General features: G+C 46.7%; 2 protein-coding genes across 2 annotated transcripts in view; one reads left to right on the forward strand and one right to left on the reverse strand.

Annotated features, from left to right (window-relative positions):
* LOC104151395 (calpain-14) overlaps nucleotides 1-11,418 on the reverse strand; it is a 36,025-nt gene extending 24,607 nt beyond the window's left edge. The window contains exons 1-4 of the mRNA XM_068940114.1: nucleotides 10,292-11,418; nucleotides 10,057-10,135; nucleotides 7,516-7,656; nucleotides 2,720-3,091 (exon numbers count right to left, since the gene is read on the reverse strand). Coding sequence (XP_068796215.1) covers nucleotides 2,720-2,950 — 231 coding nt within the window. The 5' untranslated portion in view covers nucleotides 2,951-3,091; nucleotides 7,516-7,656; nucleotides 10,057-10,135; nucleotides 10,292-11,418. The remainder of the gene's footprint in view (nucleotides 1-2,719; nucleotides 3,092-7,515; nucleotides 7,657-10,056; nucleotides 10,136-10,291) is intronic.
* A 250-nt stretch (nucleotides 11,419-11,668) lies between these two features.
* EHD3 (EH domain containing 3) overlaps nucleotides 11,669-13,249 on the forward strand; it is a 29,950-nt gene continuing 28,369 nt past the window's right edge. The window contains exon 1 of the mRNA XM_068940116.1: nucleotides 11,669-12,235. Coding sequence (XP_068796217.1) covers nucleotides 12,009-12,235 — 227 coding nt within the window. The 5' untranslated portion in view covers nucleotides 11,669-12,008. The remainder of the gene's footprint in view (nucleotides 12,236-13,249) is intronic.

Consider the following 13,249-nt stretch of genomic DNA (forward strand, 5'->3'; position numbering starts at 1 on the left):
TTCTGGGTCAGGTGTAACTCTTTTGTTATCACATGCTCTGACTAACTTGACACAAGCCTGGGCATGCACTTATGGTTTGTCCACGCTGAATTTGGTTTCTGAAATAAGCCAGTAGTGCACAGATACAGCAACAACAGACATTGGCTCCCAGTCTGGCTGCTTCTCGGGAGTCCTTAGGCTGAGCATAGGGATCCTAACTGCACAGGGAGATTATAGGGGTATGAGATAAGGGTGTCTATTAAGGTACTACATGTATTCCACTTAGCATCCCATGTGGGCATTTATTTAAGAATGACAGTCAGTGCAGCTTAGTCACTTTAGGAAGGCCATTCTCCAAGCATACGCATACACAAAAAGTTAGGCTTAAACCCTAACGAAACTGGCAAAACTGTTTGTATGAGGCGTTATAGCGACATCGGCTTACCTTCAACTAGTAAAAGTGGGCTGGGAGGTGTGGTCGCCCACTGTCTCCTGGTGTGGTGGGGCCAGCTGTATGCATCACTGACACCAGCCCATCACCATGGGGGTCCACAAACACCTTACTGAGGAGATCGACCCTTCAGATCTGCCAGCCCAGCCCCTCTGTAACTGCTCTTCAACAAGTTTCAGCCAAACCAGGCTACAATGGCAGAGCTCAACCTTTGCAGCCCTCAGCTAACCTGGCTGACATCTCCGCACAGCTCTTGATCTCCTCCATCAGCCCTGGGGCTCCGTGCACGAACACAGGGACTCCAGGGCTGTGATTCTCCACAGCAGCTGTGTCCTCTTACCTCTCCAACTGGTTTGACTGGCAATCGAGCTCCAAACTAACTGATAGCTGCTAAGGAAATTTCTCTTGCTGTGACAAGACTGGGTCTATGAATAATTATTCAGTAAGAAAACACGTTATTCTTTTCCTCTCACAAATGCCTCTGGGGTCAAATTAATAACCTAAGTGTCAAATTTTTGTTTTACTGTTATGACCCACAAACTGCTCAAGCTAATTTTCACACTGTTGGCTTCCTCTTCAGGCAGTAGCAGAGAAATGGGAAACCCTCAAAAGGCATTTATAGTAATCAGACATCAAACCCTACCCCTGATGAACTTGGGTGTTCACTTTGTAGGCTATCAATCACGGATGCAGCAAGCTACAAGCCTCCAGGCTGAATGGCACAATCTGAGAATTTTCTCTACAGCACAGGGACTGAAGGAGGCACAGCATCCTTCCTCGGAGAGTCTTTGCTGGGCTAAGTACTGCATCAGAGCAAATGGCAGCTTTCTTCAGAAGGAAATTTTAGAGCAGCAGACCTGGGAGGGAGAGGAGGTTTCAAGTCCGTTCCAATTTTTCTGGGATAGGGGGACAAAATTACGGGTCTGAGGGGCTCTGCAGAGGCTGGGATACAGGTTGGCCTTCCCTTCCAACTCCCTCTACCCTGATACAGTTACCTCCGCCTCCGTGCCGGGCAGAACCCAGCTCTGGCCCCGGAGGACTACCCTCTAGCTCTGCCTGCAGATCCTGCCTCAGCACAAACCATAGGTGAGGCTAACTTACATATAAAACCTTGAGAAGCAAGGCTGACATTTCCAAGCTCTCCCGCTTGTTTTGCAAAGGTGCCTCTACTTCCTTGCTGAGTCTTGTGAGTTTTGCAGGAACTCGGCCTTTCTAAAAAATTCATTAAACCTGACAGCTAGAGCATAACTTACGGAGGAGATGCCTTCCACTGTTACCCAGGAGAATTGCCTTACAGGCCCAGGAACGTAAAGAGTCAGCGGTCCTGAAATTCTCAGATATGTCTATACACTGCTTTCAGGAAGATCTGACTATCAGTGAGCTGCTCAGCAGCCCAGTAAGAACAGGATTGCCTATGCTAGTAATAGGCCAGAGGTTTTAAACTAGCAGGCCTTATGCTAACCGTGCCAGGCCCCAGCCCTGGCCTGTTAGACCTGTTATCAATTTGTTTTGAGAACTTGCTGCGTGACCAGAGCTTGGTACCAGGTGTCTCTTGTTGTGACGTACTGTTTAAGCGTGGGATAACAGCAAAGGCCTTGGCAATATGGGCACAAGTTGACAACAGAGGCCCCAGAACTAAAAACAGCTCACTGATGGCCATTTACTGGTCACGGCAGAAACTCAGCCTTGAGAGCTGGGCAAAAAATGCTTCAAGTACAATAAAGAAAAGACTAAACAGTTAATCAAGAAAAAAACAGCCCCGTAAGAGGATAAGGCACCTGCCACTGCCTGTGAAAGTAAAACACCCCCAGCATCACATAGTATGTGGTCCATGGGACAAGGGCCAAAGGCTAAGAACTGTCTAGAAACTCAGAAATCTTCTAAAAGGTCAAGACCTTGAATTTGGGGGGAGGAATCATCATCAAGAGAACTGTCACCAAGGAATCACAGTGGAATCATCGGAGCTGCAAGTGTGCCGCTTGCCCCAAGAACACCGGCTCCCCTGCTCTCCCCTCAACTGCTTTCCCTCCCTGCTGTAAGCATTACTGGATATAAACTTAACATGGCTGCTTCTGATTTTTGGCAACAAATGCTTCAAAGGCAACCGTGAAATGATACGTACCCCACCTTCCAAGTAACAGTTGATAAAACAAGTGTATCCTCTGAAGGCTTTAAGGCACACCTAAATTAAAGTCTAAGAGTAGGTCGCTCAGCCCTAACACTAAGTATTTGCTGGCTATCAGCTCTAATCATCCTCTTGCACGAGAGTATTTACTGAAAATCACTTACATGTGGCCTCTTCCACTGTAGCTTCGGGGGGAGTTTCTTTAGTAGTGCCCCCGTTCCAATAGAGCTGATGTGAGCAGGGAAATTCTCATCTGTGAACAGGTACTTATTCTTCAAGCACGTCTCTAGCAACGCCTGGTAGTTCTGCTGGACGGGTGGGTTGTGTTTTTGAAAGACGCTCCTGCCTAAAGGCACAGGTGATTTCTTTTTTTTTAAGCAAGGCATCAAAGGCATGGTGATGTCCACAGCAAAGCCAGGATAAATTTTCCACAGAGGATTCTGCGGGGATCTTGCCCCTGCACAGTCCTGGTGAAAACTCCTTGTTTCTTGGGATGAGGAGTATTCTCCAGAAGAATCCTGATTGTTAAAATAAGCCTAAAAAGTAAAATTAATTCTTTTTAAATTTTCACTTTAGCCAGTAGAGGGGGATGACACTCATGGAAGAAGTGGGAGACCTAACAGTTTCTAAGCTATCGCCTTCCACTGTGCTTTCAAGGTTTCAAATTCTCTGTAGATCTGAGTGGAATGAAGTCAAAATGAGAGGCCCCACCAGTTTTTACCAGGGCTTTGAAACCATACACATAGTCCATTTTTTCTCTCTTTCTAGACTATACTAGACTCTCCAGGATGTTTTCAGATCATGCTGCAACATGAACGACAGTCTTTATTCAATCACATTCCTGTCATATGGACATTTCCAAAAAAAAAAGGGAAGGGAAAGGAAAAAAGAGGTATAAGTTTTAAAACAAACCAAAGGAAAACACAAGAGGAACATATTAGGTGCTACAAAACCATTACTCATAACCCTTCAATGGTTATTTTGACCTCTTTACCTCATTTTGAAGAATGATACAACCTCCCCCCAAGAGATCACATTCCATCTTGCCGATTACCACAACTACACACATGAAATGGCATGCAGAGATTTTTCTTCTTGGAACATTCAAGATAGCTGTTTCTCATCCCCCAGCTAAGAATGATTTCATAAGCCTTTTTTCCTGCCACGTCCATATATGCTAATATTGGTAGCTACACTAAACATTAGCACCCATCATCTTTTGCTGCAAGTGGTAGGCTCCTATTGCACAGAGTATTAAAAATCTGAATTAAAAACTCAGCAGATAAATCACACCCAGCAGTGGTAGTAAGGTGACCATAGCCCCCTTACTACAGTGTTGACTGAAAAAAATGAATCAGGCTAGAAAGTGCAATAAATGGCTTGCGTGCCGTAATGACATAGTATTTGGAACGCTCCCCTGCAGAGGAAGCTCTGTGAAACTCAAAATAGCTGCCCCAGGCAGCCTGGGAAACTGGTCTCAGTTAGGAACCGGTTGATTGTAATTCCCATCCAAGTGCCAGGTCACTGGATTTCCCCATCAGAAAGCAAACCAATCACAGATTGCACCATCCTCCCACACAGAGCTCCCATTTGCTAAAAAAAAAACACTCTGTAACCGATCCACCAGGCTTGATCCTCAAGACCAACCAACAGAAAATCTTCAGAAGACAACCTTGGAAACAAAAAAACAAATTTCTATTGGACATGACAAATTTCACACCTGAAAAAGGACTTAAGTGCCTAAAAACAGGTCTCCTTTTCTCCAGATAAAAAATATTGTCTCTCTCCCTCAAAATCTTGCCTTTTTTGCACCCTCTGTCATTCACGGCTACAACAACATGCGCAACAGATAGAGAGAAGGATGTAAGGCAAAAATAAGAGGAAGAAACGGCCTGGAGACTGCACTCTATATGCATAGACAGACAAAAGCGTCTAAAGAACTAATTCTCAGTTTGATGCTCCCCAGGACAGAAGTGGCCAGCAATTGACGTACTTTGAGCTATTCTGAAGAGCAAATACGTGAGCTCTGATTTTCACATGAGCAGAGCATCCACTGTGCCAGATAAAATCATTGTAACTAGTTCCTACCCCAGTCCAGTATTTATCTGAAAAACATCTAGGCCTTATAGATAGGCTTTGAAACCCAGAGGTGGTGTAAAAGACCAGTACTTTCAAAAATGGATGTTTGAATCACCTGAAAATGTAGCCTCATTTTCCAGCTGAGCCAGCAGCCCCTGACTGTGGCGGTGTGTGCTGAGAGTCAATAATGCAACTACTTCACGAGTTTTGAACACCTCCTACCTGAACCCGGCTGTAGGTCTGTTGTTTTAAACTCTTTCCCATATGAGCTGGAATCTTTGCGCATTAGATGCAATGAAGCATTTTGTGTCATGAGCAGTCACTACCTACACAGCTACAATACGTTCCACCTAGCGTTTTAACGCTCTGCCTGCTGTCTGGCTTTAGAGCCATGTGTAACAGCAGGAACCAGAAACAGCAGTATACGACTAGCCAAAATACAGCTGGAAATCACCTGCATTCAACTCGGCATGTTACTGAGCTAGACGGCCAGCACTCAGCGTGCTCCACCATGTCCTCTGGCATGGGTGGAGTAGAGTGCGTGCGTGTCTCTTCCAGCAATTATAATTTCTAAGGGAAAGCAGCCAAGTGTAGTACATAGAGGTTAAAAGCTTTAGATGGAAACTGTGAATGAGTAGGCTGGGTGGATCTGATCCTGTATGCTTTGCACATTCCTCTAGTATGTTTGCTATCTGATGTAACTCCTTCCACCAAATTAACATCCTGTGATCTCCCCTGACCTTTCTCATCGTCTTAGATGCCATGAGGTAGCCTGGTCCCTAAATCCTAAAATAAGAATCTGAAGAATCCACAGCAAATCTTTTACTTTTAGTAAAAGTAACTGGATGATGAAATGATTCCCTGAGAAAATCTTTCTCTCTCGATGAGAGGATTTATCTTGAAGCAGATTGCACTCAAGGGCTCTAAACCTGGAGCTAACACAGCTCAGCCCAGCTCCACTGATTTAATGGTTACAATCTGTATTTGGGCTGAAAATCCACTCCTGATTGCTCAGAAAACAGCAAATGTTTCTAAGTGAAATAATAAATTTTAGAGTGAGCAAAGCAAGTGATATGGGGCCATCTTTTACCTCAGTCTCAAAATACAGTAGAGCATTAACTACAAAAATTAACACCCGTTATTCAAAAATGGAAATGTGACTATTGTAAGCTTTGTTAATTTTTATTAGTCTCTTTTAACAGCTTTTACAGGTACAGCCTTAAGTTTTTGATTAAACACAGCAGTATATTACAGAAACAAAAACCCGGAGCTGACTCCCACTCTTTCTGCGGGCATTTTAGCAAATACAAATACCCTGAAAAGAAGCATTGAACCATGTTTTCTCACAAAATGAATGAACACACTGAAAGGTGGAGGACCCTGCCCTGAATTCCCTGTGCTTATATTATTAGCCCAAAAGGTGACGAACACCTTCTTCTGGTGCTGAGATTGTCAAGGCAGCGGCAGGGAACCTGCCGCAGAGTCTTCCACCGGTATTAATAAGTCCATAGCTGAAAAGCCTGTGTGGTTTTCAGAACCATAATCAATATCTCTCCGGGCAAAGACTCACTCTTAAAGACTTTGGCCAAGAATTTAAAATTCATATTCTTCGCTGGGCAAATTGAAATCAGTGGAAATATGAAATTTCCATTTACGATCTGCCAGGCCTGTCCTTTAGCGATTAAGGTTACAACATTCTATTTATAAACACTCTATTATCAGAGATCCTGACTAGCCATAACTCCAGCTTACATCAGAATAAATTTTTGATCTCTGCAGAATACTTTGTGGTCAAATATCGGCTAAATTGTCCCTAAACAGCAAAGCTGAGAGAAGAAAGGTGCAAGAAATCCAGGTTAGCTAAAACACGAGCCTGTGTTCACAGCCATTTGGCCCGCAGAAGCTTTGGAGCTGTGACATGCAGAGCAGCTGTCATGGTTCATCTAGTTTCTTTAAATCACATCCATTCTTCTCATGTTTGTTGATATGAACTTCTGCCTTTCCCTTCATCGCTTTCAGAGAAAAGTATAGCAGCAGCTGCTCCGTTCAGTACAGCCAGCAGCAGCGCGTAAATAACACACGCTTCTGATCCTAGAGGACAGCTTCATCTAAGTACCATGCATCCAAGAAGCGGTCACAGTTATACTCCTTTCAACCCCTTGGAAAATGCTGACCCTGTGGTGACCACAGACAGCTGCTGAATGCCAGCACCAAATCACTCTAAATAGTACTTCAGAGTTTGATGTCTTACCTTCTCCAGGTGTTTCCTTACAGCACAGGATAACTATTCCCCTGGTGGTAACGCCTACTGCTTATAAGCAGTATATATGTTACCTCAACCTATGTGTGTTTTGTGCGTGTCAGTGCCTATGTGTGTATATATATCTCGTCTACGTAACCCTGAGAGCTCGTCCTCACCTATCAAAAAACGTGATAGAAGCAGGAGGTGGGGAAAAAATTGATGTTGAGCAATGGTAAAACATTTCTGGAAAGCCCAATGCAAAATGTTCCACAGAAGGCATGAAATAACAGGTCAGCCCATCACACAGACTAGAATTTGACTCACCCCTGAATTTAGTGGAAGGCAGCTTCCTTGTTTTGTTAGCCATTAGAATACTCAAAGCACAAAAACTGCAGACTCTCTGTATGTCACTGACAAGGTAGAACAGGTGGATGCATTTGACTGTGTCTCAATGCATTTTAACCAAATTTCTGCCTTCAGGTAAGAAAAGAAACTACAAAGGAAATACCCTCAACCACCTCCCCAAAGGCCACATACATTCAGAGCATATGGGACCACAGTCTCTCCACTGTGTCCATCACTAAATCATTACAATTTCTAAAAATATAAATATATGTAAGCTTCATGGAAGTACATTACCTATCGCTGTGACAGTCAAAATCATCCAAGAGTTACAGGAGAAACCTCCAAGCTTCTACACTGTAAGGATGGCTAAGGTCTCTGCTCATTTTTCTTTCTGGCACCGTTACAGACATCACATCGGATCATACGGGTCCAGTCCTGTATGTGCAAAACAGCATGCATTCTCTACGTTACAAATTTAAGATGTGAACTCTTTGGATGCAAGGAAGCTTCCCACTCACTGTCTATACATTACCCACCCAACATTCTCCATTCCTGGTGGCACTTCTGGGTACCAGCACCTTGTTCTACTGCAAGCAATGAGAGAGAGGACACGAGCAATACAGAGCAGCAGGGACAGGGACAGTGTATGAGTACCAAGTCATCTGAGAACAATGCTAAGAGAAACATATTGGGAAATATTTCAGAGGAATACAAAGGAGCAATGAGGGCAGGACAAGAAGGTAGCAGCTTTCTGAGTTGTAAAGGCAAAGCAACGAGTGACGAAACGGATAGACTATCCTGGAGACGATTTTCTTCCTAGGCCACATGGCAGCGGAGGACGGTTGAGAAGTCTGATCTAAATGGACCACATAAAACTCTCCTTTCCTTATCTATCAAATTATTATGTTTGGTTTAATTCTGGGGGCCTGCTGCACCTTCCTCTCTCCCTGTAGCAGTCACACAACCCCTGCTATTCCATTTTGGACCCATCACTACCTGAACTTTTGACACTTGTGCCCACTTGGGTTTCTTTGTAATGAACAAGCAGTGACAATAATTGTACTGGCAGGAAACAAATTTTACTAAACTACACTGTTCCCCCAAGCTTCTTGAAACTGTCAAACTTTTGCGGTACTGACTGAGTCACCACCTCTTTTCAAAACTCAGTGATTTGCTCATGTCCCTATTCTCTAAAGAGCTTGTAGGAAGTAAACCTGTCCAGTCTAAGGCAAGGAGATAAGCAAACACACGTCACAACAATTTGATTTCACACGAAACTAGTTTCAGTTATACAATGTTGTGTTTCACCCCTAAACGTTAGGTTTCAATTTGAACACAAATACTACGTGACTTGAATCCGGCCTCATTCGCTTCCGGTAGAATCTTCTCTAACAAAATCTCTCTCTCAGTCAAGGACAGCACCCAGCGAAGTGAACGTCTGCAACAACCTTACCAACAGCAGGGACCGGGCTGAGAAACTCCTGAGCTAAAAGTTTAATTTGTCACAGCTTGATCGAAAAAGACAAGTTCTAGAAAAGACAAGTTCTAGAATAGAGGACTATAGCAGACCTGTCCCCTCTCAGTACCAGAAACATGTATGTTATGATCACTGCAATACACTAGTTTCTAGGTAGGGCATTGAAGAAAGAGCTTTTCTGTGTGAACTGCTCAGGAACTTTCAACAAATATAGCCCTTTTCCAGCACTGAATTTTAATGAAAAATCATTATTTGGAAAATGTTTAATTGCTTTAATTCTTTTCCTGCTTTCAAAACAGGCCACTTTCAGAAATTTTTTAAATTTAATTTTTTTTTTTGGACCATTTGGCCATCCTGGAGACTGCACTGTGGGACCAATCCGGCCACTGGAACACTATCTATCAAAATGTCCTTGATGAAGAAATAAAAAGGAATAAATAATAAAAACAGATTCAAATTTTCAATTCAAATTTTGGCCAAAAAAAAAAAAAAATCCTCTGAACTTCTTTTCCTAATTTTACTGTCCTTTGTTTTTGGGCAGGCTGTATATTTCGAAGGTAAGGAGAGTCCCTGAGGAAGTCAGCCTTCTGGAGAAAAATGATTAACAAACAGATTGAAAAAGATATAAAGGTGTGTAATGCTTGGAAGTCAGCTAAAGAAAATCCATAAAAATTGTGAGTATTAGTTGCAATCTGCCATGGAAATAAAGAATTCAAAAGAGAGGGAGGGACTCTCTCCAGAAATTGTGAGGGTTCTTTTCCTTTTTTTTGGCCGTTTGGCCATCAGGTATAAATATTTATGATTAGCACAACTTAATGGTTAATATGTATCATTGTCTTGTCAATGCAGAACAACTATGCCTCTGCTATACCTGTAGCAGTTAGTTCCCATAACCTGCACAGCAGAAATCTTAATCGATCTTCTCTCCCATTCATTGTGTTCAGGAAGAGCATCAAGGTGTTCTAGGGAGATTTACAATCAAAGACTTCCTGGCCTGACCTTTACTCAGCTCTGAGAACAAGAATATCACAGGAAAACACTGAGGAGCAATAGAGTCCATATATAGTTGTAGAAATACCAGAATAGCATCTGAGGAACACAATCCTTAAAGGGCAGAACTATCTAGAATGTGAAAGTGAATTTTTCTTACAAAATGAGGAGTTCTTGTGAACTTTGCTGATTGCTACAGGGTCTATCCTTTTCAGAAATTTTCACTGGAAGCAATTCATCAAATTCTTCAAGCCAAAATCTCAGTCTATTTAAAGAGATTTTAAAACATTAATTCCACTTTCAAACTAGTTTTAAGTATTGGCAGCAAAGCAGAGAAGCGTGACTTTCAGAAAATATCATCAACTTACTATTTTCTTCCAGAAAAAGAAAACTGGTCCCTGGAGCCATCACTGTCACCTCATGGGTCAGGCTGCACAGAAGAGCCGGCTGTGCAAATGAATCAGACCACAGAATGAGAACGACCAGGAAAACGCATCTACAATCAAATGCATAGAAAGAGACCCTGAAAGCATACACAAATTTTTTAGCGTTCCTAGGTCTGTCCTTGGACTAGACAGAGCTAGGCAAGGGAAATACACTTACTGGAAACAGTCTTATCACCCGTGATTTGATCATTCCAACGTCAGGATTAGTGCCTGCTTGTGTGCCCTATTCCAGACGCATAGGGCCAAACGCATCGTGCTGTTCCCCTGTCAAAATCAACAAATTTGCATGTTTGTGCCAGGCCTGAATTATTCCCACCCTGAAATAGAGCTGTACACAAACGGCTGGGAAAGGGCAAAAGCCTATGACACAGCAGGACCTTTCCCAAAACTGCCTTTTGCCACATTTCTTGGACTCGATGAAGAAACTCAAGTTAAAAAAAAAGCTATGCAGAGATATTTCAGGAAAGCTCCCCGCTCAAAGTGCTTTGTCCCAACAGCTCAGCTGTCATTAGGACCGCCTGGCAGCGCTGCGTTAGAGCTGATGGACAACCCTGAAGACATACTGAGCCACGGACTAGCGCTGGGAAACTTGTGCAACTGGAGCAGGCTTCGGCCCAAGTGTCGTAGCATTCGCTCTTCAGCTCTCCGGTCACCCTAATTGCTGCAGGAATAAAAGAGTGGAGACAACTACTAATTTGTCTGTCTTGTCTGACCAAATGGTGAATTCTTCTGGGCGCAGATATCCTCTTTTGTATCATTTCTGCGAGCCCAGTACAACCCTAAGAGAAGCAACGAACAGCAAGGGTAACGCACCAGTTACTTGGGGGCGTTCAACATCGTTGTAACAGAAGCAGATCTCCCAGGCCCGCTTAGATAAATACGAAACGTGACTCGCAAGCGAGCGTCCTGCGGCAGTTTTGTTTCCCGGGTATGAAACCCCAGAGCGGCGGGAGCCGGGGCAGCGCTTCGGCCCTCGGCAAAGCCGTCGCCGCAGCGGCTTCCCGCTGGCTTCGGCTGTAGGTTTACGCCGGCTTAAGCACAGGCAGAAGGGGACTCCCGACACCTTTCGGGGTTTGACCCTTCGTGTAAGGGCGCCTCTGCCCTTACACGACCGTGCCGTCGAACACCCTTGCGGAAGAGCAACCACCCAGGGTGTTTCTCTTCTCCGGAAGTGACAAGCGCGGCCATCTCAGCCCCCCCACAGGGAGGAACCGAGGACAAACCCACAGAAACACCACGACGCGCTGGCCGAGGCGCAAAATGACCCACGCTTAAAGAGCACCGGGATTTATTTAAAAACCAGGTGAAAATGTAGCGGGGGGGGGGGAGGGAAGGGAAATGGCGGCCGGCCGGCCCTCAGGCCGCGCGCAGCTCGGCGGGGCGCAGCGCCCCCTTACGGGCGCTGAGCGCCGCGCCCTGCCTCAACATGGCGCCGCCCGGCGCGGCTTCACCCGCCGGGGAGAACGGGCGGCGCCTGCCAGGAGCCGCCGACTTCCGCCGCCGGCCCCATTTCCTGGAGGGGCCGCCCTTAAACGCCGCCCGCCCCTCCTTCCTTTCCTCCCTCCGTGCGCGGTATGCCCACGCCGGGAGCCGGCGGCGCGAAGGGAGGCGGCGGCGGCGTCCACCGGCGCCTTTCCGCCGAGCTCTGCGGGCGAGCGCGTGAGGCGCGGCCGCCGGTGCTGCCGCTGGGCCCGCGGTGCGCTGCGGTGGTGTCTGACTGAAAGCGGCGGCTTCGCTCAACGGCAGCCCGCCGCCGGGGCGGTGGGGAGCCGCCGCCCTTGCCGCCGCCGGCTGCCTCCTCGCGCCGGGCGCGGGAGCATGCGGGGGTAGCCCGCGGCCAGGCAACCGCCGCCGCCGCCCAGCGCCCAGCCACCATGTTCAGCTGGCTGGGGACCGACGACCGCCGGCGCAAGGACCCCGAGGTGTTCCAGACGGTGAGCGAGGGCCTGAAGAAGCTCTACAAAACCAAGCTGCTGCCGCTGGAGGAGCACTACAAGTTCCACGAGTTCCACTCGCCCGCCCTGGAGGATGCCGACTTCGACAACAAGCCCATGGTGCTCCTCGTGGGGCAGTACTCCACGGGGAAGACCACCTTCATCAGGTAGAGCCCGGGCGGGGGGGGGGTCCTCGCTGGCTGTGTCCGTGTCGCTTCCACGGAGGAGCCCGTTTTGGCTGAAGAGGGGCTTCCTCGCAAGGGTGGGTGGGGGGTGGGTGAGATGTTGCACTGCTGGGAAGCACCGACGTGGCAAGAAGGAGCCATGGACAGGGCTCGGCTGTGGCCGAGTGGAGTCACTCGGGGCCCTGCTGCGCGTCCCTGCCGTGGCTGCCCAGGGCCTTCGGGCAAGGCTCGGGTGAGCAGTGGTCTCTGCCTAACACTCTGTCTTCTTTTCCTTCTCTCTGTTGAGATAACGCTCCGCGTAGCCTGAGAAGTTTGTGCACGAGGAGAGACCTGCCCATCTTCAGGACTTGAAAAACCACGTCCTGTCTCAATGGTGCGCTGCCCTGCTGAGATGCAGGGAGCAGCAGATTGGCTCCTCCTTGTAAAGCGAGGGCTGCTGCCAGCTGCAGCTTTGAGATGAAACTGTCCAAGAGAGGGTTAAGCTCTTCCAGCTGGAGGCAGTTGCAGGGATCTCTGTTCAGGCACACCGCTAGTTCAACTTGCGGCAGCCTTTCTCTGGGGATCATAGCTGAAGCTGCGCTGTCTGCATTTCCTATGTGATTCATAAGCTTGGTGTTAAGCGCCAGCCTAACTCTGGTGCGGCTGTGTTGAAATCTGCAGAATTACTCCCGTGTAAATCCGGATACAGGCCACAAGCAGCCAGTCCTTTGTTCTGCTGGGTGTTTCTTGGTGGAGGAGGGGGCTGGGAGAGTAGGAAGAGGCGAGTCAAACTGGCTGGCTGTGCCTTTTCAGGAGTGACCTTGAAGAATGCAGGTATTTTTGTGCTGTAATATTCATGCTATTTAATGCACTGACCAGGAGCTGAGAACAGAATGCATTTCTGCTACCTTGGCAGTCACAAGTCTGGCCAAGTTTAATGCTGAAAAGATTTTTTTCCCCCCCCTGACCCCCATGAGCAGGTCAGGTAGATGATGAAGGGGCCTGGATGACCCTCAG

This window comes from Struthio camelus, chromosome 3 (genome assembly GCF_040807025.1).
Source record: "Struthio camelus isolate bStrCam1 chromosome 3, bStrCam1.hap1, whole genome shotgun sequence".
NCBI lineage: Eukaryota > Metazoa > Chordata > Aves > Struthioniformes > Struthionidae > Struthio > Struthio camelus.